This window comes from Ursus maritimus, unplaced genomic scaffold (assembly GCF_017311325.1).
Source record: "Ursus maritimus isolate PB19 unplaced genomic scaffold, ASM1731132v1 scaffold_21, whole genome shotgun sequence".
Lineage (NCBI taxonomy): Eukaryota > Metazoa > Chordata > Mammalia > Carnivora > Ursidae > Ursus > Ursus maritimus.
Genome location: NW_024424564.1, coordinates 20,831,274 through 20,858,508, shown reverse-complemented (window position 1 = coordinate 20,858,508; position 27,235 = coordinate 20,831,274). Strand labels below are relative to the sequence as shown.

Below are 27,235 nucleotides of genomic sequence, written 5' to 3'. Positions count from 1 at the left end.
TGATTTCGCTGTAAATCAGGGGTTCTCATAACCCTGTCTTTGGATTCTATTAATTTGCTAGAGCAGCTCAAAGAACTCAGGAAAACCGTTACATTTACCAGTTTATTAAAGAATACAGATGAACAGCCAGATGAAGAGAAACAGGGCAAGGTCTGGGAGGGTCCCAAGCCCAGGAATTTCTGTCCCTGTGGAGTTGGGGGTGTGTCACTCTCCCGGCACATGGATATGTTATGTTCACCAACCTGGAAGCTCACTGACCCCCATACTTTGGGATCTTTATGGAAGTTTCATCATATAGGCATGATCAGTCATTAACTCCAAGCTTCTAATCATGGTTTGGTCCTTCTGGTGACAAGCCCCCATCCAGGAACCAAAAACAATCTGACAGAGGCAAAGGCAGGAACAAAACTTGGAAGATTGGCTTGGAAATATCATGGGTTTGGAAATGCCTAGACACAATGAGTCAGGCTCTCAGACTAAATGAGTAATCAGGAAACACAAGTAAGGGTCGAGGCGAAGCAATAAGCCAGAGAGCATGAAGCACACGGATGCCAGAGTTTTAGTTGAAGTACTTCAGTTTTTTAGTCTCCTGTCATTCTTTTATCTTCATCCAGCTAATGTTTGCCACAGGAATATTAAACAACCTGTAGTACTAGGAACACAAAGAGCTCATGTTCTTCTATCCACCTGAACACTTTTCTCCTATTGTCCCCAGCTGGTAAATTCTTCGTCGTTCTTCAAAATCTCCACTTAGAAATTCCATGCTCTGTGTTGCCTTCCATGTCCCTTGTGATATTTTTAAGGGCACGTCCAGTTATAAGTCACGGAAAAGCAAGTTTGAGCAAAACAGAGAAATTTGGGGCTCATATTAATGAAACGCCAGGGGTAGAGATGATTTAAGAATGGCTAGAATCAGGAGCAGATGTGATTCATCAGGGCTCTATCTTTTTCATGTGCTTTTCTCCATGGACTAGAACTAATGGCAAACAGCCATCTTGATCATACCTTACCAGCTTAACCCCCATAGTAGAAAACGAATCTTCCCCCATATCTCTGCCAGAAACATCTCAAGGAATATTCTGATTTCCCTGGCTTTGATCATGTGCCCATCCATTTGCCCTGAGCTCTGGCCCCCTGACTGACGGTCTCTAGAGTAGGGAAGGAAGATTCTATAGTGAAAATGTAAGATGTTGTTAACAACAGTGATATTGAAGGGATGCTGAGCATTTAAAAACAAATGTCAGCGAACAGTTGACAAATCATGGTTGATCAATTAAAATGACTGTGGGGCAGTGCCCTTGACCAGAGTTCCATGGGCCTTCAGTGGATTGATAAACTGAAAACGTGGGTACAACTATGCCTGGATGTGAATCTCTCCAGGGAGGGGTCCATACCTTAATGATATACAAAGGATTCCAGGATGGGGAGGTAGAAGTACTTGGAAGGGAAATGTTTGCTTCCCATCCCCACCCACTATGAATTTCCCCTGATGTAAGCCACGTGAGGCAACTTGACAGAAAGTAGAAGGTGTCAAGATAAGGAGTTAACTTTTATTTGATTCCTACTTAGTTCTCATCACACTCTGTTTATCTCAGTTTAATCACTTGTTAAGTGTGGATCATAAAAACTATTTTGTAGATTAAAATAGTTTAGCACAGTGCTTGGCACATGGTGAGTATCCAGTACTTTCTTGCCGTTACATAACAACTAGGTAAGCCACAGAGACTACCCAGAAGTGATTCCTCCCACCTGCCATGCCATCTCATTTGTAGTAGGTCATGCTGTTCAGCAGTGAAGGATCCAGGCCTGCTTTGGTATCCTGGACAAGTCACTGTCCCCACCCTTTGACAGCATTCCCTGTCAGTGAGAGCCCAAAGAATGTTTGGGGGCCGTCACCTTCTTTTCATTCTGCTTCTGCTTCCAAGCTAGTTCTCAAGCCATCTCCTGCATTTGCTTCTTAAGCCAGCTGGCAGAATTTCCTAAAGAGGCCTCTGCTACCTGGAACCCCTGTGATTTCTAGGTGAACTTCTCTGCCCTTTGAACACATTAAAGAGGCCCAACCCCCAACGTTGCATTCACAGGAGAGAACCTCTCACTTTTTCCCTTGTGAAAGAAAGAATCAAGATTATTAACACCTACAATTAAATCAGATGCTGAAGCTTTGCTTTCATAACTCCTCAGGATAATTTGTTATTGGGCAAAAATAGAACAGAATAAAATCATTTAACAGTGATAAAGAATATAGAGGATTCTACATCTGTTCTCCTGTTTCAAAAACCTAATTTGTGCACTTGATTAAAAACAACAAAAAAAGTAGGATTTGCATGTTGGTTGGTGAAAGTTATGTCTTAGAACTGTCATGTGTATACTTTGTAAAACACCTGAAGTTTGTCATTTTTTTAACATAGCTGCACACTTATATTTGCATACAGTGTTTTCCATGTGAATTTGGTGTTTTGACTTTATTAGTATTATTATTTAGGTCATTAATTCACTGAGTCATTCAGTAAACCTTTTAGAGGGCCTGCTTTATTTTAGGCACTAGGCAGTGTTTAAAATTTATTTGAATTACTAAACCAGTAGAAATTATTCTGAAAACAGAGCTAAATTTGGTGTTTAATTTTTTTAAAAAGTTTCTCTTCCCTTCTATGTAGATTAAATAATGGAAGAAAATGCATAGAATTTTAAAGTTTATTGTTACCTTTGTCAACATATTTGTTAAGTCATGGATGTTATCTTAGTGGAATGTCAGTGTACAATGCTTAAATTTTTAAAAATTCATAATAAAAGTTCATTATGTAATGATGATAATATAATATTATTCTTTCATTCAAGAGACAAGATGTTAAGAATGTAATATAAAAATGATATACCAAGGGACTATTTTACTCTTATTGTTCCTTTGATATAATCCATTTCTGTGCTAACATCAGAGAAATGTCTCTGAAGGTTCCCACACACTCTAAATCATTATCTTTTGTTACTTCTGAATGAATTAGGTTTACATTCTTTGTTTATCCCTACCCAATCATTATTTAAGTCAACACATTTTTATTGAGTAAAATAAACCTTGCACATAATATGATGTGCTGCTTCATATGAAAATGTTTTCAATAAGGTATTCCTTTGAAAATCGTTTTCCCTGAGTTATCATTAGGACTTCTGATAGCTAAATAACCAAGCAAAGTGATTAAGTAAATAAAGGAAAATAATATTATATTTTAATCAATGAAATACACACAATAATACATAGGGAAACTATAACAAGTGGTTGATGGCAAGATATGTTTTTCTCTGAGGAATGGTATTTCAGCTGAATTTTGAAAGCTGGAATTGTGTTAACTGTGGTCTGAGCTGGGATAGCATGTTTCAGGCAGGAAGATTAAGTTCCTAAAATCTGGGTGAAAAAGAGCCTGGTGTATTTGAGAGAGAGAAAGGAGGCCATTATGACTGATGGGAATCATATAAGATATTCTAGACTTTGTTAAGAAGTTTAAATTTATGCTAAATAAGTTGGGAAAACATTGAGGTTCTTTGGAACGCAAGGAGTGACACAATGTAACTTAAGTTTCAAAGGTGAATCTGGCTGCTCTGTGGATGATAGCTTGTAGATTGGCAAGAATGAGAGCAAAGGAGCCAGTTGTTTGCTGATTACAGTTCAAGAAGAAGAGTATTTACAGAGTTGTTCTTCATTATTTGGTGATATGCCCTTACTAAAGGATAATGCTATATGTTCAAATGCTGGAGGTCATATACAAGATACCTGATCTCAGGAGCACAGCATTGTGCATCTCGGCATTGAAGCAGTGGCAGAGATGGGGACAACCACCCAACTTCTTGACGTTTAACGTTTATTTGGTGATTATTGGTCTATGTGACATACTGGTCTCATATGTGATTGACTATTTATTGTGTATTAAATACTATGGGCATTGATATCCCCAAGAACTAATACCAACTCAGTATCTGAGTTGATAATATAATAAGATTTGCCATGAAATAAGTATGTGGTGGTATTAATGTAAAATACTTCCAAAATATGTACAAATAGCATCTGTGTTTTAAAACACCATTTAAAAATGTTAGAATGCTATTTTTCCTCTGTTTATTATTAAGATCACTTAAACTACAACTATCTGAGAATCTTTCTCAGTTGAAAATACGTCTGTAAAGTTGAGCTGAAAATTTTCAAGAGTTAATTGCTTTTTGAGAAGTCTTCTGCAAATTAACTATAGTTGAACTAGCAGCACGAAGATAGTAGCCATTAAAATAATGATAATGAGACCAGTTTAATTCTAAGTACTCATGATAGTGCCACAAAATTAAGTCCAGTTTATGTATTTGCTTATTTTAAAATTACAGATATGCTACCCCTTAGGGTGAATGACTGTGCTCATAACTAGCCTTCAGCGTGCAATATTTTCATTTTTGTTTCTTTTATACTTTAAAAATGTAGACCAGTATGAATTTTATCACATTTCATAAATTAATTTTAAAAGTAACTTCTGAATTAATAACACATGGATCATGGCATTAATTTAGACACATTTCCAACTACATAGATAAATTTTTCAACTAGAAAATGCTTTCTTCAGTATATTTCATATTCATATAATTATTATTCAAAATGCTAACATAAATGTTAAAAATATTTTAAGTAATAATCTGAGTAAAATTTAATGCTTATTTTCTAATTATTTGTTTGTGTTCATTAGTTCTTAACCACATTTGAATAAATTCAGTTTTTCTAGACTTTATGCTCTATTTTAGATTTTTAAGGCATAGTGCTTTTATTTTGCAGATTGTTGCCTTGCGTGAACAAAATGTTCATATACAAAGAAAAATGGCATCAAGTGAGGGGTCCACAGAATCAGAACATCTTGAAGGGATGGAACCTGGTCAGAAAGTCCATGAAAAGGTATGACACATATGACATGGTCCTACATGGAAATATTTACTTGCTATAGCCTTTGACAGAAATATGAAATATGAAGTCCATGTGATAACATTATTATTTTTTGATTTGTTGGTCAAAAGTTGATGATGACTTTTCATTTATTGCTTTTAATTTGATTTTCCTAAAAATAATGCATATGTGTGTATGCATAGATACATATTTGAATTTCTCAATACTTGCTATTAACTTGATTCTCTGAAATAATTCAATTATATATCTAATTGAGCATATGAATAATAGAATAAATATGTTTGCACAGATAGGTGTGTCAATAATATATATCCAGGACTTTTAAAATATAATAACAATAATTTTGATTTATAAATGATATTATGTACAATTGGCAACTCATCTGTGGCTTATCACTGAAAAAATTTTTTGGTAATCTCTACTTGATTTAGGATTTTCTGGTGCTTAAGAAGGTCCTAACAGTATGCCTGTTAATGAGAAATTACATAAAAGGATATCTTAAGCCTTGGGACTTTTACTGTTTTTTACAAAGAATGATTTTCCTTTGGTTGGAGCTTCTACCCAGGCTAAGAAAACCAGCAGTCTGTTTGGCCCTTTTCTGGGCTAAACCATTTGTTTCTAGCACAAAAGGAAGGTCAGTTGCTGGTAGGTCTGGAGTTAGATAAAGATGACAGAGGCTGAGACAATCTGTGGGGATATTTGCCCTTACCAGTTACATCTTCAGATGGTTGAACTCTTTAAGCAACAAGACTACATGAATTAGGTAGCTAAATTGGTGTCATTGTGAATGTCAAGAGGTTTTAGAGCGTAGAGATTAAGGAGCAAGTGACTGGACCACAAAGCAATAGCACCAGACTTCTTCCCTGAAAATAAACTGAACACTTCCTTACTTATCCAGCTGAAACAAGCGGAGGGGCTTCTTACGTTTCCTCCTTCCAAGTATAAAAGCAAAGGAAGCCAAGTAAACCAGACTAATTTCCTGAGACTGCTGTCAGTTCTGGTGGCTGAGAGGCAAATAGCTCTTAATTTAAGGCTTCACTGTTTTAGCCTTTATCCATGTATCTTATAGGAATCTCAAGCTGAGTATTAAAAATAAACTATAGTCTGACAGCTAGGTTTCATGAGCTGTATTTCAAATTTGAATAAGATTATTTCTTGTCCCTTCAGATAAGTAAACTGACATTAATTCAGTAAACAAACCACCGAGCTCTTTAGAATAAGCTGTTTGCACACAAAACTCAGTTTAGGAAGCCAACATGTAATTTTCTATTACTGTTTCATTTTAATTATGTCATCAGTAATACCATGCTATACCTTTTCTCAGAGAATTATAGAATTATACTTGTTTGGGTATGAAAATGGACTTGGTGGCCATGAAGTCTTTTCTTAGACGTCTACAAAATATTGTGGGTTTTTTTTTTTTTTAACAATGCTGTATTTATGGTAATCCAGACAAGAATTAAAGAAGTATGTCTTTGAAAGGCATAAAAAACTTGAGATCTTGTCTATTCCCTAACAAACCATTTGATATATAAAGCGTTTGCCTGGTACTTTCAGGAGAGAAGAGGGTACTCACATACATATTTTTTTTTCAAATGTTGTTTCTTTTAACATATAGCCCCTAAATATCCAGAATTTATAGGATGTAAGACAATTCATGTCAGATTAACTTTCAGAAACTGGTTCTACTATCAGAATGAGGACCTATGTATAATAGTTGTTTGTTTCTATTGGATTCCACAGATTCTGAGGATTCTGAGTAGTTGGTGATGTAAAGTCCTTGTCTCTACCTTTCTTTGCCTTTTAGTTCTTGGAGAAGGCATTTCAGCAGTATAGAAGAGAAATTCTGTGCCATTACTAACTTATTCTTCCTTATAGATGTAACTAAAGATTTTTAAACATTGTAATTATTGGTATTCTTTTTTTCACCAACTTCCCAGAATTGTAGGAGGAGTGATTTCCAAATGCTTTGAAATAATGATACACTAGTATTGTTTAAAATAGCATGCCCCTATCCTCCAGTGTAAACCTAAACTATATATCATGCATATTTTTTTCTAATTTAAAATAAGTCACCTATTTCAATTCCTATTACTCCTGAGATGTCATTCAAGTAAGTATTTTGAAAGTTTGAGGGGTTTGTGTTTTTTTCTTTATTGAGGTATAATTGATATACAATATTATTTTAATTTCAGGTGTACAACACAGTGGTTTGATGATATTTTTATACCTTACAAAATGATCACCATGATAAGGATAGTGACCATCAGTCTCCATACAAAATTTTTACAATATTATTGACTATATTCCCTATGTTGTATATCACATCTCCGCGTCTTACTGATTTTACAACTGGAAGTTTGTGCCTCTTAATCTTCTTCATCTACTTCATCCATTTCCCAATCCCTTTACCTCTAGCTGCCATCAGTTTTATTTTCATGTATTTATTTATTCATTCATATCATGTTTGTTTGCCTGCCATTTCTTTCTTTCCAGTTTTATTGAGATATAATTGACACACAATATGCAAGTTTAAGGTATACCACATGATGATTTAGCATATGTCTGTATTGTGAAGAAATTAGCACAATAAGGCTAATTAACACATTCATTATGTCACCTAATTACCTTTTGTGTGTATGTGCTGCGCGTGTGCTAAGAACCTTTTAGATTCACTCTCAGCAACTTTCGAATATATAATACAGTAGTGCTGATAATAGTCGCCATGCTGTATATTCGATCCCCACAGTATTCTAACTGCTGACATTTATGGATAAAATATAAAATAATATCCTAATCATTATATTTATCATCCTTATAGAAATACTCCTAACTTACATACATAAACATTATAAAGCATCTCCCCTTTTCAAAATTATTCTCTGTTGCATGATTATTCAAAGTATTTCATTACCATTGAATAACAAGTTTTGAAATTTAAATCCTACCACTTAATTTTTTATTGAGAATTATTTAAAAGGATATTCAAACAAAAAAAGGAAATATTTTGGGGAGTGTCTGTGCAATGAAGATTATCAGTGGAGGATGACTGTAGTATTAATGCACAAATTGCAAAGTGGTGGTTGGGGAGAAATACACAAAACTATTGTTAGATACTACAGAACTGCCAGGAAGTGACTTGTAAAATCTAGTCACAAGGATTACCCTTTGCTTAGGGTAGTAAAGTTCCTTAAATTACATAGTCAGGGTGGGTTATTAGCCAACAGATGTTTTATGTCAGTGGCTTGAGAATTCTGTTGACAAAATAGTTGATAAAAATAGTCTCAAAAAAGCACACTCTGAAACAGGCCTTATTACTCATAGAAAAGCTGTGTAATTATTATCAACATTTTAAAAACAAAAAATTAAAAAGTAAGCTTAACTGAAACTAGTGTTTCTGTGGGACACAAATTTAATCAGTTGTTCTAGGAGAACATAAATACTCATAGGATAATAAAAATTTCAGGACAGTAAATTTTAACTCATTAAAAGTTCAGAACTGGACTCAATAACTTTCTTCCTGTTAATTTCTAGAGGAGAATAAATTTGTGAAATTTTTGCAATAAACACATTGCTCTTGTAAAGGAGATAGTAATGCTCCTGACTCATATATTCTGTACTTTCAATTATTTTTTGCAGCTGCAAATATTTGCTAATTGATGTGGATAAGTGGGATGTTAGACACTGGTGGAGATTCAGAAGACATCTTTTTTGTAATAAATTTGCTGAGAAACTAGAGTGAAAAATCAGCATGCCCCAATTAATATTGCAAAACACAATAAATAAGTAGTGTCAAAAATGATATTAGAGTTCAAAGGAGAGATAAATTAATTGTGATGGGAGGTGTCAGAGAGGCAGCATGGAATAGTGATTTGTTTGATGTCAGTACACCTGGATTCGAATTCCATCTCTGCCAATTACTGGCTGGGTGACCTTGCACTTTAACCTCCCTGAGCATCAGTTACCGGTAAATAGTCATACCCAACTTACAGCTTTGTTGTAAAGGGTAGAGACACTGACTGTGAATAACAAAACTTGATTACAAGCAATAAATACTGTGATTATAATATTTATTAATACTATGTTTTTGGTCATGGATTTTTCAATAAATATTTAGTGGCAACCTTATTGAAGGTGCTAGGATATAGGTCCTGGTCTAGGCGGTTGGGATGTAGTAATGAACAAGGCAGATAAGGGCCCAAGCAATAAACAAGTGCATGTAAGAGGGAATAAATGTGATTAAAGGGCCGGTGTGAAGTATGTTAAATAGACATGGTGAGGAAGGACTTTTTTAGGAGGTGGGATTTGAACTGAAACCTGAAAGAGGACACGGATTCAAACACATGGAAAAGCTTAGAGTTTCTGAGGCAGAGGAAGCACTAAGTGCAAATGCACCAACGGTGGGAAAGAGCTTCTCTGGCATATTCTTGGGAAGGAAGGATGACAGGGTCACTGAAGCCTAGTGGTCAGGAGAGAGAGCAGCAGGAGATAGGATGGAGCACTGAACAGGGTCAGATCATGTAAGTTCTTGTAGGCTGTGGTAAGAAGTCTAATTTTATTCTCAAAGCAATGGGAAGATACAGAAGCGTATTAACTTGGGAGCATCTTGATTAGATATCTTTTTAAAAAATCATTCACACTGCAATTTTATATCCATTTGTCATTTTTTCACACATCAGGCTTCCAAAGTAGATAGAGATGTTCCTTGTCTTAATTTTACCAATAATGAAATTGAGGCTTACTTAGAACGATTAAATGACTTATTTGTCCAGAGCAGGATGACAAAACCTGGTCTTCTCCCCTCCAGACAGTATTATGCTCTCACATTCCTTCTCAGGTGCCTGGAAGATCTCTATAGGCATTACTTTTGATTTTTTAAAAATTCATTCTAACCCAATCTTAGTTTTTCTGATCTTTTCTTCTTTTATTATTATATATATTCATTTGTTTTTTAGAGTTGATTATTTCATTGTATTCAAAGAGTGTACTTTAATTTTTATTTCTTTTTCCCCACAACTTCTCCTATTTATTACTCTTTTTTTACTCTGAACAGATACTCCAAGGCAGTGGCATTCCAAATTTTTGATCATTACAAGTATGGCTCTTAAACCTAGGCAAGAAAGGGCTGTGATTTGGTGGGCCTTGCTTTGGCCATCTGTGCCCCTCTACAGGATGAGAAGTTCAGGAAACCAGGGGGAATTGCACACCTGTGAGCCACACCACCACCCCTTCTTGACCACATGCCAGGTACCTGGCAGCCCAGACTCTGACCAGGTAGACCTTCACCTGCCTCCAGAGCCTTTATTGACTTCTTCCCAGGAGCGATGTCTGTAGTCAGTGCAGTCTAGTGCACCCATTCCTAGACTGAAGGAGTGGCCAAGGGACGCCTGTTTGCTGGGGTTCCACAGTTTGAAAGTGCTAGCTGAGGTATCTATTCAGGCAAAACCAGATTAGTATTCTGGAAGGAGCTGAGACTAGGAAGAGAAGGACACAGACTACAGTCCAGGGGCCGTATCTGGCTAAGTCTTGGCATCGAACTTCAAGGAGACTGACAATTATTATTTAGAATCTGGTCTAAAAGTCATCGTGAAGGTATATTTTCAAGGGACATAATAGGTTATATTTTTACTTGACAGTTTGCTGACTTGATTTATAATCATTAAATATTTAGACTTATGGTATGTGGACCTGTCTTTGTTGTTTTGCCCCAGACCTCCCAGATACTAGGAACTTACCTGTCTGCTACCCACTGTAAGAAATAAAATTTAATTTCAACCTTTTACTCTGCAATATATGTATTACATCTGTTTCCATGTATGTGTAAAACTGAAACAGAAGTCTCACAAAACTATAGCTACATTTTACCATGTGCAATACATTTTGATATTTTTTATTCATCAGTGACTGAAACATTACTTTAGTTCTTCACAGAGCTAAGGATGAAGGAGGTGGCTGATTTGACAGTGACCATACAAAGTGTGAGGCACATTTTGACATGTGAGGCCCTTTCCAGACTGGTGGCTCTCTGTTCCCCCCTCAAGCTTCCTTCACTTGTCATCCTTACTTTGAACCTAGGGTGCTCTGAATGGACCAAGCTGCTTGTTCACTTTTCAAAATTGCTGTTCTTGTTATTCTCTTCTCATAGAATCTGACGTTAATTCATGACTATTCTTAGATTAAAATGTAACATAACTAGCAACAGTAATATGTAAATGTAAAAGCTGAATAAAGACAAAATCAGAAATGGATCTTTATTCACATTTTTTTAGTTCTTTAGTTCTGATAGGTGGAAAAACAATGGCCAAAAAATTCACAAAACAAAATGGAGAATCAGTGGCAAGAATAATCCTCAGATCAGAAAATCTAGGAACTTAGTGTGTAATGTTTGCATTGTAGAACTTTGGTCATAAAGGGCATTGAGCTGAAGTGTTATAAAAATGAAATATGGCATGTGCCTTTACCAAAATGAAGGTTTTTGTGGATTTCTAGCAATACAATGCTATGTTAGACGAACCACCAATGACAAAAATAGCCACTTAGGAAAAGTTAATATATGAGCAATATAATCCTCTATGATGGATGACAAAAGGGTTTTATTTCATCATGCTACTATGGTCTCTTATGAAATATCATAATATGAAGATTCTGCATAGTCTCGCACAAAGCTGATAGCTGTACACTTAAATGTTTAGCTTATGACTATAACATATTTCTATTTAAAAATACTAATAAACAGTCTTTGGCATAAATGCCATTTTTTCAGAGTCCTCTGCTAAGTTCTAGTTAAAAGTAATTACCCATGGGGATGTCTTCAGTGTAGTCACTGCATTTTGGCCATTTTTATATGCCTTCCTCACTACATGTCGACTACTGCCAACAACTATTCCTCCAGAAATTTAGTCTTTGTCAACTGTGGCTTATTTTATTCATTATTGCTTAAACCCCAATTTCTTTTCTGTATCAAAGATAGTTATCATTTGGATATGTTTACATCTGAATAGCCCTAACAAAATATTTTCTTCTGTGCACTGATCCCATATTTTGTAATCTAATTCCTCATAGTAACTTGTAATAATGTGTATGCTTCTCTTTTATTCTTCATTTGAATTTTCAAGCAATGAAACCAAGCAAAAGGATGGGATTTATGAATTTGCCATCTTGGGGTTGACACACCTCTCAGAAAAGAGAAGGTTCAGGTATAGCCCTTGATACATATGGCTGAAGGAGGTTAGAGATCTGTGATTGGCTACAAAAGGGCCCAGGAGAGGCACGTTTAGGATGTGCCGTGGTTCATTCATATGTACATGAAGTTATACCATATCAGTTTTATAGGAGCTGAGTTGAAGAAAAAGCTTGTGACCAAAAGTCAGGCATCCTCTCTATGTGATGGCAAAAATGAGAAATAAAAATCTTCTAATGGGGTGTGGGAACTCATTATGCTCAAAATAAATCTCTCTCTGAATACAGTGCCTGGGTTTTTATGCTTTACGATGACCTTACTAGATGGGAAGAGAATGGGAAATGATTTGCCTATCTTTGAGAGCAGACTCAATATCATTTATATTATCAGCCCAGATATGAGGGCAGGAAAAAGAAACCACATCTTTGCTGAAGCAGTATATCTTCAGACTTTAAAAGACTGATTCACAGAATATGACAGAAAGTGTGATCATTTATCTCCATCCTATTAGCATAACTCAGTGTTTATTTTATACCAAGGGTTTGCTGCCTTAAAGTCATGTAGAGAACAAGTGCTTTTCCTTCCCTGTGTATTGTTTTGTCTGATCTGCCGAGTCAACCTAGGAAAAAATTTAAGTCTGTTATTCAGATGCTCTGCAATTGACTTACTTTTATTTTTCACTTTTGTAGAGTTTATCCATCTTATCATTTCTCATGAAGCACTAGTTTGCTAGGAACTTAATGTGTGTTTTACAGAATCCACTCCCCCAGAAAGAGAATGCCTCAGACAAGAATATTAGGAAGTGTTGTGCTATACATTTTTGAACTAACATCTTAACTGTATATTCATTAGAATTTTTATTTTTTTAATAGTCAGGCTCCAAGAGGAGCTATATTCAGCATTTCCTAAACTTGTCTGACCAGAAATCCCCATTATCTGCATGGAAATTGCATATGCCAAGATGAGTATTCTGAAGAATATTCCTTGATGCTGGCTCTGGCCTTTTAAAGATAGGCAAACCCTTCTTCAAGCTTGTGTGGAAATCTTATTAACAAAGGCTACACATCAACAAGAACAAGATAAATAACTGGTATAAAGCCCTTCACAGCTTTCCCAAAGTGCTTTTTACACAGTTGTTTTATTTGATCCCTGTAATAACCTTGTGGGTTTGTAGAGCAAAGATTACTGGCTCTCAAAGTCCTACAGCCTGTGAACAGGGGGAGTCGACATAAATAGTATAAGTATACAAATATTAAAAGTGAACATGGGTGAAGAAAGGCAGCATATCAACTACCTGATTTCATGGAGTTCAAAATATAAGACTATTTACTTTAAGCAAAGTCTTAAATTTGTCCATGTGTCTAAGAGGATGAAAGAGCTTATTAGACTGAGCATGAATCTTTAAAAAATACAAACTAAACCTTAGACAAAGACGACTTTGTTGTCTCCTGTGTTGATGTCTCCACCAATCATCTAGTCAGTTGTACTCCCCCAGCCATTCTTATCGTACTCTCCTTGTCACCATTTTTTTTCTTTATCCCATTCCTATAACATACAAAATTCTTCCAACTAAAAAAAAAAAACAAACAATTCTCTCTTGACCTTACTTCTACCATCAGCTGTTGCTCTGTTTTTGTCTCCTTTTGCCACAAAGCTCTTCAAAAGGGTTGTCTACTCGCTTTCTCCAGTTGCTTTCTTTGCAGTTTCATAAATCTATTCCAATAAGGTCTTTGTCCCACCGCTCCACAGAAACCACTCCTATTACCATCATCACTAATTTTGTATTGGAAAATTCAGTGGCCAATTCTCAACCTTTGTTGTAGTTGATGTCATAATGTACTTACATTACAGGAAACCACACTCTATTTGTTTTTGTCTTACTTCACCAGTGGCTCTGTCTCCATCTCCTTTCTTTCTTGAACCATATTCTTCTTCCTGACTTCTTTTTTTTTTTTTTTAAGATTTTATTTATTTATTTGATAGAGAGAGAGCACAGGCAGGGGGAGTGGCAGACAGAGGGTGAGGGAGAAGCAGGCTCCACATTGAGCAGGGAACCCGATGCAGGGCTCGATCTCAGGACCCTGGGATCATGACCTGAGCCGAAGGCAGATACTTAACCGACTGAGCCACTCAGGCACCCCTTCTTGCTTATTTCTTAATGTTGGAGTGACCCAGTCACTATTGAATTAGAGTGACTCATCCTCTATTTCTTCTCTCAATGATTGCCATCAGTCTCCTAGTCTTGACTAGTATCCATATTCTAATGATTTACAAACCTTTACCTCTACTTTAGATTCTATAACCAAACACATTTATCCAACAGCCTATTGAGCATCTCCACGTGTACATCTAAAAGATATTGCACACTTAAAATGGCAAAAACTTACCTCGTGTATCTCCTCCACCCAAACAAATTGCCTGCATCTTCCCCATCTCAGATGATGGAAGCTTTGCCTTTCCAGTTGCTCAAGGTGAAGAATATCAAGTCATCCTCAAGTCTTCCTTATGTCTCACACCCCACATCAAATTGTAAAGAAATTAGATTTGCCCTACCTTCAAAATATATCTAGGATCTGACCACTTCTTACCATATCCATTTAATCATTACACTCTGAACCACTATCAGCCATCTCTCACCTGGATTATTGTAATTATTTCCTGGCCACTCTCTCTGCTTCTCCAGTGCACCCTCTATAGACTTATTTTCAACATAGCCTGTTTTTATTTCTTTACTTCTGATATATTGCCCAAGACTTCAGTGTTCAATACAATGTTCAAGACCTCAATACACTATAGAGTAGCATGGGTCAAAATGGCATATTTGACTTTATAAAGCTTTATGAAACTTTATAATGATCATAGACTTTAATGAGAATGCTACTCCATAGCATTGTGGTGCTTTCCATAATAACCATTTCTCAGATTTGGAATTGCCTATTACGAGTTTTCTAAGAATTATTATCAAGAATAAGATATATTATCTCTTAGAATGATGAATTTCATTCATAGATATTCTGATGGTAAACTGTTTTTCTTTACCTGGGGATTAAATTTTTGTGTTTTAACCATCTGCATGCTTCTCCAACAGAAATTAAATTTAAAATTTTTAAAATTTTAGGGATGCCTCGGTGGCTCATTCGGTTAAGCGTCCAACTCTTGGTTTTGACTCAGATCATGCTCTCAGGTTCATGAGATTGAGCCCTGCCTTGGGCTCTATGCTCAGCACATAGTCTGCTTGGGATTCTCCCCCTTTGCCCCTCCCTGTGCTTGTGCACGTGCTCTTTCTCTCTCTCTCTCTCTCTCAAATAAATAAATAAAATCTTTTAAAAAATTTAACAAATTTAAATTTAAAAACAAAAAATAAAAATGCTTGATTTACATTTATTATCCTTATGTTGATTAGCAATTCCTTAAATATATAACAGTTATGATCTGATTGGGCTATAGATAAGTTGAACCCTTTTTTGAGTGTTTAACTTGACTGCAAGAGGACTCAATGAAGAGTAAATCAGGTAGTACTCTCTTAGGACCATTCTTGCTCTGCCTGAATTATCCATGAACCCCCAAAACTTAATCAGGTCAAAAGCACCAGTTTTTGTTTTTTGTTTGTGTGTTTTTAACATTTTATGAAAAGAGAGCTAGAAAATGTCATAAGATAACAAGTGAGCAACCATTTTTTTAAACTGCCATTCCCTCTTTTGAGTTTTTAAAGTATCACTTTTAAAAATAGGTGGCCATCCATGTACCATTGCAATAGCCCACTGACATACAGGCTAAATAAAATCATTCCATACCAGTCGTTGGCTTGGTTTGGAGTTCCCCCAGCAGTAGTAACATCCCATGGCAGAGTGCTTCTTCAGGGAGGATTCATCCTTCTTCAAGTGACGCACTTTGAGGCTTAGTTTCACACCTAGGTTCCCAAACTCATCAAGAAGACTGAGCCAGGAAGGTCTTCCCAACTCAGCTACACACTGAGCTAGAACCGTAACTGATATTGGGCATTGGACTCAGGTCCTAGTGCATACTCCCACTTCCCACATGGTAGGTTCTTCTCATGAGTTCTTGGAAACCTTTTTGATCCAGTCAATTGTCTTAGTTTGTAGGCTAATTGGGAATAACACTGAACTTCAAAATCAAAAGAAAAGCAGTCTTGTTTTTCCTTTCTCCCCTGAGGTTTCCTGGTAATTATGCCAATCCCTCCTGCTATCCTCTCTTATATCAAGAGACACTGGAAGAGACAGTTTGTCAAGGTTTCATTAAATATTCTTCTTCTAGGGCAGGGGTGCCTATTTGCCTTATATTTACATTTCTAAAAGTGCTGAGTGATTCTTCCTGGAAGAAGAAAAATCCTCTCCAGTGTTACTTCTTTATTCTGTAGCTAAACAAAGAAAGAATTCAAGATTTTCAGTTATAAACAAAAATGAAAAACAAAAAAACAAAAAATCACCACTATACACATATCTCCTTATATCTTCTAACTATTTAGATCATTTAAGAATTTTTTTAGATGAATCATATCATAATATGGGAAATAGCTACTTCTTAACGTTTCTGATTGTTATTAATATCAATCTTGGGAATATTGAATAGAAATTCGTCATATTTCCTCTAGATTCAAGACACTACAAAATGAAGTATATTTCTTTTTTTTTTTTTTAAGATTATTTATTTGTTTATTTGAGACAGAAAGAGTGAGCAAGAGCACAAGCCAGGGGGAAATGCAGGCGGAGAAGCAGGTTCCCTACTGAGCAAGGAGCCCCATGCAGGACTTGATCCCAGGGCCCTGGGATCATGACCTGAACCGAAGGCAGACACTTAATCATCTGAGCCCGAAGTATATTTCTTTCAAGATGCATACACCAGATATAGTGATTGAATTATATGCTAGTAAAAGATTATGAGAATATTAGAACTCAAAGTAATGGATATTCCTCAGATTAAAATATTCTTGCTTTCAAATTTGGTGGAAATTAAAAATGGCTTAGAATGTCTGAGATAATAATAAACATATTTTATACTTAGTAATGAAACACAGTTGATCACATTAAACTAAAGAACTGATAAGTGAGGGCTCATCAGCTAGATATTTTAATTAAATAAAATTTCTAGGTATTTCCTATGTCATAATGACTTTGCAAATCTCAGTGTTGAATAATAAAAGTCATTAATGGAGAAGTTACTATAAGAAACCATCTGGTCTAGAAATTTTCCAAGTAGGGCAATATTTGGTCAACTCTATTACAGAGGTTTATTTCTTTCCATCTTTCAAAAATAGGAAATAGTAGTCTTTCCATTTGAAACAATAAATACATTTTAAAATAATTAGTTAATGCTAGGATTAAGAATACTAATTTTTTGGATCTATTATCATATCTTTTATTACATTCATTTCACCAATCATTTTTTATTTTATTACTTTAAATTCTTTCCCTCTTTATGCGAGACAGTTTTTCAGGTTTGGTGACTAAATTGGATACAGTAATTAGTAAAGTACCTGGATAATAGTGATCTGTGGTTCTTAACCTCAACTAAACATATAATTACTTAGGGAGATTTAAAAACAATATATCTGGACCCTACTCTTAGATATGGTTTAGAGTGGGAATGTTTTTTTATTGAAGTATAATTAATATATATTGTTCTATTAGTTTCTGATGTATAATATAATGATTCAACAATTTTATACATTACTCAGTGCTCATCAAGATAAGTGTACTCTTGATCTCCTTTATCTATTTCACTCCTCCTTCCACCCACCTCCCCTCTGGCAACCACCAGTTCTCTGTATTTAAGAGTCTGCTTTTCTGTGCCTTTTTTTCCCTCTCTCTTCGTTCATTTGTTTCTTAAATTCCACATATGGATGAAGACATATGGTATTTGTATTTCTCTGCCTGAATTATTTCACTTAGCATTATACCCTGTAGGTTCATCCACGATGTTGCTAATGGGAAGATCTCATTTTTTTTTATGCCTCAGTAATATCCCATTGTGTGTCTGTCTGTATGTGTGTGTGTGTGTGTGTGTGTGTGTGTGTGTATCACATCATTTTTTTCTCTTTGTTGGGGGGGAAGTGGGAGGGTCAGGTGGTAGAGAGGGTCAAAGGGATAGAGAAAGAGAGACAATCCTAAGCTGACTCCATGCCCAGCATGGAGCCTGATACAGGGCTTGATCTCACAACCTTGAGATCATCACCCAAGCAGAAATCAAGAATTGGATGCTTAACCGATTGAGCCACCCAGGCACCCCTATGCCACATCTTTTTTATTCACTCATCTGTGGATGGACACTTGTGTTTCTTCCATATTTTGCTATTGTAAATAATGCTGCAATAAACAAAGGGTATATATATCTTTTTGGATTAGTGTTTTTACTTTTTTTGAGTAAATACCCAGTAGTAGAATTAGTGGATTATATGGTAAATCTATTTTTAATTTTTTGGGAAACTTCCATACTGTTCTCCACAGTGGCTGCACCAGTTCATGTTACCACCAGTAGTGTATGAGGGTTCCTTCTTTTCCACATTCTCACTAACTTGTTATCTCTTATGTTTTGTTTTGTTTTTTATTTTAGTCATTCTGACAGATGTAAAGTGATATCTCATTGTGGTTTTGAGTTGCATTTATCTGATGATTAGTGATGTTGGGCATCGTTGCATGTGTCTGGTTACCATCTGTATGTCTTCTTTGGAAAAACGTCTGTTCAGGTTCTCTGCCCATTTTTTAATTGGATTGTGTTCTAAGTGTTGAGTTATATAAGTTCTTTATGTATTTTCTATATTAACCCCTTATCAGATATATCGTTTGCAAAAATCCTCTCCCATTCAGTAGGTTACCTTTTCATTTTTTTGGTGGTTTCCTTCACTATACAAAAGCCTTTTAGTTTGATGTAGTCTCAATAGTTTAATTTTGCTTTTGTCTCCCTTGTCTGAAGAGACATTATCTCAAGAAATGTTTCTACAGCCAGTATCAAGGAAATTATTGCCTGTATTTTCTTCTAGGAGTTTTATGTTTATCACATTTGGTGTGGAATCCACTTTATATTTTTATTCAACTCTCCCAAGGATTATAATGTGTAGTCATGGTTGAGAATAACTGAAATGGAGTACAGATACTATGTCTGCTTTGTTCTGTGTTCTAGATTTGCAAGGTTTGTAAATAGATGATTTATATATGATGAAACAGATTTAAGAGTCAACATGGAATTAGAAATAATAGCTGTGAATTCCATGCTGGAGAATTTCAGAACAAAGACAAAATGTGTTTATTTGTAGGACAAAATTTGAAATATGAGATTGGGTCTGATTTCTTTCTTTTTTTTTTTTTTTTTTTTTTTAAGATTTTACTTATTTATTTGACAGAGAGAGAGAGACAGCGAGAGAGGGAACAAGCAGGGGGAGTGGGGGAGGGAGAAGCAGGCTTCCTGCTGAGCAGGGAGCCCAATGTTGGACTCCATCCCAGGACCCTGGGATCATGACCTGAGTGGAAGGCAGATGCTTAATGACTGAGCCACCCAGGCGCACCTTGGGTCTGATTTCTGAGAGCTAAAAGGCAATATGGAAATTAACGCAAACAGTCTAGGCAGACCCAAAATGTCCAAAGTCATAGCCTTGAAGCCTTTGGACTCCTCAGTGTTTAAATACTTTTTGGTCCTTATAAATTTTGTTAATGGTTTGGTTGCTTGATTTGGTTTACTTTTTTTTCCTATATTTTGTTACTTTCAGATAGGAACCTTTGTATTCTGAGCAACCAACCTAGTGTCTGGCATATGGCTAAACAGGTAGTAGAGTTTTAGTGCTTGAGTGAATGGATAAATGAAATACAAGTAGAGATTGAATAAATTGATAAGCGAAACAGTGAATGAACAAAAGTAAGCAGAGAGAGAAAAAGAGAGAGAATGAACAAAAGAAAGAATGGAATGTGATACTGGAATACTTGGATTCCTATTTGAACCTCATTACTTTTTAGTAGTGTAACCTTAAGCAAAATACCTATGTTCCTTGGTTCAGTTTCCTTTTCTGTGTAAAACAGTTTCTTATAGGGATTAAAGAGTTTATGCACATCATTCACTTGAAACAGTGCCTTGTACATGTTCAGAACTTAACAAATGTTAGTGAAGTGGAGTAGTTATTACAAATCCATGCTTGGAGCCAGAAATCTTACCAGCTATATGTCTTGGGTAAGTAAGTACTCAATAAATGATAGCTATAATTATTAGTTGTTATTATTCTAATGGAAGATACAGTCTTATTTGAGGATTTGGAGGCAAATCCAAATTTGAGAATTTGAAGTAAAATGAGGAGTATAATGATCTCTTAGAATGGAAGGAAATAATACTTGCTAGGGCATCAGATTAGCTGAAGTCTTCGAGACCCTCCCTGAATCAATGCTTGGTCTAGGATTTACTTACAGAGTTCACAAAGAGACTTCACTGTTGGTCTGTGAAATCCCTGATTGATTAGGTCTTTATTCTGTTACCTTTTTCACCCTAACATTGCTGACTGACATAGGAAATTTCCAGTGAACTATCAGCTCTAGTTCTTTTTTTTTTCGTATTATTTTTGTGCTTATGAATGTTTCCCCTGTCTGATTTGTGTTATTTCTTTATTTTTGGTTCTGTATTTCAATAGTACTACATTTCTCTTCTCACAGAATTAAATATATTTTATCAGACTTTGCCATTTTATAGATTCTCTCAAATCCTCCACAGAATTATTAAAGCTAGATTACTTACGTTCTGTTTGCAAATCTTAGTGTAACTTTTTTGACCAAACAGTAATTTCTCTCTAACCATAATATTCACAGAACTATTTTTTAAAATGGAATGGAAGGGCTTGATGTGACCCCTTAAATGCTGATAAGTTTTAAGTGTATTGTGTCTTTAACATCTGGATTTAGTTAATGGTAAGATAAATTCCTACTTTCTTTGGCCTCACCTTTTCTTATTTTCTCTAAAGAGATTAATAAGAAGTAAAATGCGTAAGAGAAAAAGAGATCTACTTGAAATTCTTTAATAGAGAATCAAGCACTTATAGTTTAGATATGAAAAACATGGGAAAGAATGTGTCAAAATGTACAAATCAAGTGTGGAATTATATTCATAATAAACTTTAAGTTTTCAGCTGCCATAGTGACTATAGTTAAGAATATTGTATATTTGAAACTTGCTAAGAGAGTAGATCTTAAATGTTGTCACTACAAAAAAGAAATGGTAGTTATGTGAGGTAATGGATATGTGTTAATTACCTTATTGTGGGGATCATTCACAATATATATATATATGTATCGAATTATCATGTTGTACACCTTAGGCTTACACAATGTTATATATCAAATATGTCTCAATGAATCTGAGGGAAAATTATCAGCTGTCAAATATAATAGCTTCTTAGGGTGGGAGGAGGTCAACCAAGTATTCATTCTGCATAGGCAGTGTCCATCTACTTCTAAAATATTATAATTAACGTATCTCCTAAATCCTCTGGAATACCTTGTCAAGAAACAGCTATCCAAGGGGAACTTAATTATTAAGTTATACTAATATAGCACTTTAAATGCCCTCTGTCTGCATATTCAACAGGCTTATCTTACCTTAAAAGAAATGTGAAAATTATTCACTGTTATGTTTCATAAACTGCTGTTCTTTGATAGAGTAGAAGGGCAATGTGTAACCACTAAAATATGCTCAAAATCAGCAGTAACTGTTAAAGCACCATAAAATGCAGAATTTAAATGGGCACATTAGTAATTTAACTGTACTACTATTATTTAAAAAAACATGTTACGGTAATTTTTAAATAATTACTAAAGCTAGAAGTAGGATGGAAAAAATATTAATGGTGAGGTCATTTTACTGAAGATTATCAAATACAAAGGGAGCCGTATTTACTTGATAGAAAATGGAAGAACATGTTTACGTTCCTGGCTTTACCTCAGGATTATCTTTAGAAGCAGTAAGACTATGACATGGTAGGATATCTGGGACTTCATTCACTTCATTTGGTCTTATATGTAGACTGTATATTTCTATCATTTTTTAACGAATCTCAATGTGCATTTATAATAATGGTTTCTGTGGTTTACATCAGATTTTTCGACCATAAAGATAATTCATCTATATTATGCTTTAAAATAGGGCAAAAAAGACTCAGTTCTATTTTATATTTGCTTTTATGAAAACATTTTTTTTCATAAACTTTGTGCAATGATGGCTGAAAATACTGTCTCCATATTCTATTTCTTTTTGAATCCTTACTGTTTTTCCTAAAACTCATCTTACTCATTAATGGAAACTTTCGTTCATTCACTCATTCATTCATTTAACAAATATATTTTTGTGGAAGATGCTGTTCTAAGTCACTAGAGACACAAGTAATCAAAACATTTATTCAGTTAACAAAAGTCTATCTCATAACCATCATGTGTTAGGCATCATTCTAGGTACTTGTGATACACAAAAGAAAACATATAAAGGCTCTTTCCCTGCTCTAGCTTATGATCTATCAATTTGGAGGAGGTTAGCAGATAATAAACAATAAATATACCTAAGTAAATCATCTAGTATGTCATAAGGTGATTTTATGCTTTTGCCATAAGCACAAAAAAATCAGTCTTGGGAGACATGGAAGTAGGAACAGTTTGCCCTTTTAAATAAAGTGCTCAGGGTTGGCTTCTTTAAAATAGGTGAGGTTGTTAGCCATGTGGAATACCAGCGAAGACTGCTTCAGTTAGTAGAAAAAACTGAAACCAACGCTGCAATATGGAGGAGTGATTGACTTATAAGAGGAGCAGCGAGGTTGCCTGTGTGGCTAAAGCAAGAGAGCAAGTGGGAGAATAGTAGGAGAGAGGTCAGGGAGGGCAGGACTTGGAGGGAAGGGCAGGGGGGTAGGAAGTAGGGGGCTGTGGTAATTGCTTGTTATAATATTTTTGCTTCTGTACTGGGTAGGATGGAAAAATACTGGAGTTTTTGAGCAGAGGAATGACTTGGTCTGACTACCATGTAACAAAATTACCATGGAACATTCTGGCTCTTTTAAAAAGAAAATAAGAGGACAAGGTTAGAAACAAAGAGACCAGTTAGAAGGTTGTTACAGTAATTCAAGTGGGAATAGATGACCCAGACATCTGATGTGTTGAACAGGAAAATCCAGCTACAAATCCCAGGTGCAAATTGGTATGGAGGATGGCAAAGATCATACCAGTGCCAATCACCAGAAGCAGGAGCCCATAGATCTTGGCCTACTGGATCTTCTAACAGTTCAGAGTTGTCAAAGAGAATTGGATACATAGGTATACCTTGACACACAAAGAGGGCATGGAAATGGGTCCAATTCAGATATGTCACAAGGTAATGTTTAGTATTAGATGTCACATGCAGTATTTGGGTTAAGCTTATACTGGGGTAATTAATCAGACAAAGAAAACATGGAGCGAAGACCAAAAAGAGCATGTCACGTGTTTATCTGGTAGAGGAAACAGAAAAATCAAAGGTTGTGAGACACAAGTGGCTTTAGGATTTTCAAGGGGACCGGTGTAGCTAGAATGGAATAGACTATAGCAAAAAAGATGGGAGTGGGCATAGATGGGCAGATGATGTGGGTTCTTGAGATGATATGTTGGGTTTTTTTTTTTTTTTTGAGATTTTATTTATTTGTCAGAGAGAGAGCACAAGCAGGGGGAGCAGCAGGCAGAGGGAGAAGCAGGCTCCCCACTGAGCAAGGAGCCTGATGAGGGATTCGATCCCAGGACCCCAGGATCATGACCTGAGCAGAAGTCAGACACTTAACCAACTGAGCCACCCAGGTGTCCCTGATATGGGTTTTTGAGATCATTGTAAGACCTTGACTTTTACTTTTTTTTTGACTTCTTTTGTGTGTGTGTATATATATGTATGTATACACACACACACACACACTTAAATTATATACACACTAAATTATATACACACTATATATAAACACACACACTTAAAATTCTAACATTTGAGCTTTTATTGCATATGAAAATTAATAATTTAAGTATATTCTTCTACAGTTTAAAATAAAACATTGAACATTGAATAAAACATCATCACTTTGTGTTAGGAAATAATTTCTTGATACAACACCAAAAGTGCAAGGCATAAGGGGAAAAATGATAAATTGGACTTCATTAAAATTAAAAACATTTGCATTTCAACCAGCACTGGCAAGAAAGTGAAAAGATAATCTATAGATTGAGAAGAACTATTTGCAAGTCATATAACTAATAAAGGACTTGTATATAAAATTTTTGTTTATATGGAATTCTTATAACTCATTAATAAAAAGACAACTCAATTAGTAAATGAGTAAAGAGCTTGAATAGACATTTTCCCAGAGAAGATATATAAAGGCCAATAGGCACATGAAAAGATGCTCCACATCATTAGCCATTAGGAAGTGCAAATCAAAATAACAAGGAGATACCACTACATACACACTAGAGTAGCTGTAATTAAGGTGGTCATGTGATGTGATGAGCACTGGATGTTATATGCAACTGTTGAGTTATTGAACACTACATCTGAAACTAATAATGTAATATATGTTGGCTAATTGAATTTAATTAAATAATTTTTTAAAAATTTTTAAAAAGGGAATAACAAGCGTTGGTGAGAATATGAGAAATTTGAAGTCACATCATTGCTAGTGGAAATGTAGAGTGGTGCAGCAATTTTGGGAAATAGTACTTCAAAATGTTAACATAGAATTACCATATGATCCAGCTATTTTACTCCTAGGAATCCACCCAAAAGAATGTAAAACATACATCCACATGAATACTTGTACCCAAATGTTCATAACAGCATTATTCACAGTAGCCAAAAGGTGAAAACAGTCTAAATGTCTGTTACCAGATGAATATCTGAATAACAGGTAGTTATCCACATGATGGAATACTATTCAGCAATTAAAAAAAAATCTGATAATATGCTACAGCATGGATGAATCTCAAAAACATTATGCTCAGTGAATAAAGCCAGTCACAAAAGGCTATCTATTCTGATTCAATTTATGTGAAAGGTACCAAATGGGCAGGTAGTGGCAGAACGTAGTTAAGTGGTACCTAGGGCTAGAGGTGGGGGTCACCTGCAAGTGATTGCTAATGGGTAAGAGGTTTCTATTTGGGGTGATGAAAATGTTCTCCAAGTTAGATTACGTTGATAGTACAACTCTTTAGGTATAGCAAACACTATTGATATTTACACTTTAAATGGATGAATTTTATGGATATAAATTATATCTCAATACAGCTATTTAAAATAACCACTGAGTTTTCTTTTAATTCAATAATTCGTCATTTCAGTTCAAATCCCACAATTTATTTTAAAGATAAGTCTGCATAGCAGTGATTTGGAACAGAAGTTGTATTATTTTTCTAAGATATAAATCATAGTTTTTATATGACCTTTTAGTCTGATTATGAAAATATTTATTAAGCTCACCATAAAATATATTTAAGGAGGGTTGAATAGATGAAATGTTACACATTTTTAAAGCATAAACGAATTTATAAACATTTCAGAAAAAAACTGAGGTTTCAAAAATTTTCCCATGGATAGTCCCAGATTTCAAAGTAGTATAAAGACATTGCAGTATACATCTGTTGCTAAAGGAATTAAAAAGGTTAACATTTTAAGTGTTTTATTTTAGTTGCCTGATTACTGTTTATATTTAATTAACATTTTCTTACCTTGAACCCGTTAAAAATATGCAATTTTTAAACAAGATTTTAATGGACCTCAGGTGCACAGAATTGGAATAATCATTTTTCTAATTAGAAAATTAACATGATTCAGTTGACTGAACAAATATTTGTTGAATGTGTGTGTGTATACCGTATATTCAGTACACACACTACACTCTTGGTACTTGGCTATACCATATAGAGCGTATAAGTGTATCCGGTTGATTTACATGTTCCGAGTAAAGGCAATATGGTAAAGGTTAGATGAACTGAACTGGGAATTCAGAGTTCTGCCTTTTAATTCAAATCAGCTCTGTGTGATTACCTGAGTCTCACTTTCTCTCAAGTTCTTTAGGGCTCTAGAGTCCTACGTGTATTTTTTTCAATTATATATAATATTTTCTAAAAGCAAAAATTTGTTTTCTAGTGATTTTTGTAGTTTCTAAAAATTGTCTTTTTTAAGTTGACTAGAGAAGGTCCTCGATGTGAGGAGGTAGAAGTTCTATTAAAGCTTAACCTTGCCTCATTACTTGTGAGTAGTATACAGAGTTCAAAGGTATTTGCTATTATGGAAAAAAAAAAAAAAAAACCCTGTCATATCATATCTCAGTTATACCAAATGTGGACATAACTGACTGGAAATTGGCTCTAGCCTTCTCTTTCACTTTTTAAAAAGATTTTATTTATTTATTTTAGCGAGAGAGAGCGGCAGAGGGAGAAGCAGACTCCCTACAGGGAGCACAATTCGGAGTTCAATCCCAGGACCCCGATCCCAGAACCCTGGGATTATGACCTGAGCCAAAGGCAGATGCTTAATCAGCTGAGCCACCCAGGCATGCCAGGCCCTAGCTTTCTTCCCTAAACCAGTACTCAGTTGCTGCCTAATGGTTATACTGGCTTTTCTCAGTTCAATATACAGATAGTTGTGTCCTGTATAAAGGTCACTATCAATGTTTTTACAATTTATGCCCATATAAACTGTCTAGAAAGCTGTTCTTTCTTTAGCTTCGCGGTACCTCTGTTTCATATGTGACATTGCATGCCTCAGGGGTGGGCGTAACTTTGAAAAGAGTTCTTACTTCTGATCCCTCAGCGAGCAGCCATCTTGGCAGTGGGGGGAATAGAACCTCTGAAGGAGTATCTGGATCTCAGCAGTATCTCTGATGTTCCTACGTGTTTGCAACACTTCTTACTTCTTTTACTAGGTTATTAGATGTTCAGTGTCTGCAGTATAGGAGTTCAGCAGTATCTTCAAGGTATTAGGTCTGTAGACCTGGCATCTTTAGATATCATCTTAAGGTCTTAACTCCATCTTTTCTGCTATTTTAATTTAGATTTTCCAGGCTGTTTCTCCATGTGTTGGCTATTGAACTTTTTACACACTCCTTGCTATTTGTCTGCATTCCCTTTCTCTTTATTTTCTCT

General features: G+C 35.3%; 1 protein-coding gene across 3 annotated transcripts in view; it reads left to right on the top strand.

The window, feature by feature from the left end:
* The window catches only part of PPFIA2 (PTPRF interacting protein alpha 2), a 459,727-nt gene that overhangs the window by 313,544 nt on the left and 118,948 nt on the right, over positions 1-27,235 (top strand). For all 3 annotated transcript variants that reach the window (XM_008710341.2, XM_040637298.1, XM_008710340.2), the window contains one exon: positions 4,802-4,918. In XM_008710341.2, coding sequence (XP_008708563.1) covers positions 4,802-4,918 — 117 coding nt within the window. The remainder of the gene's footprint in view (positions 1-4,801; positions 4,919-27,235) is intronic.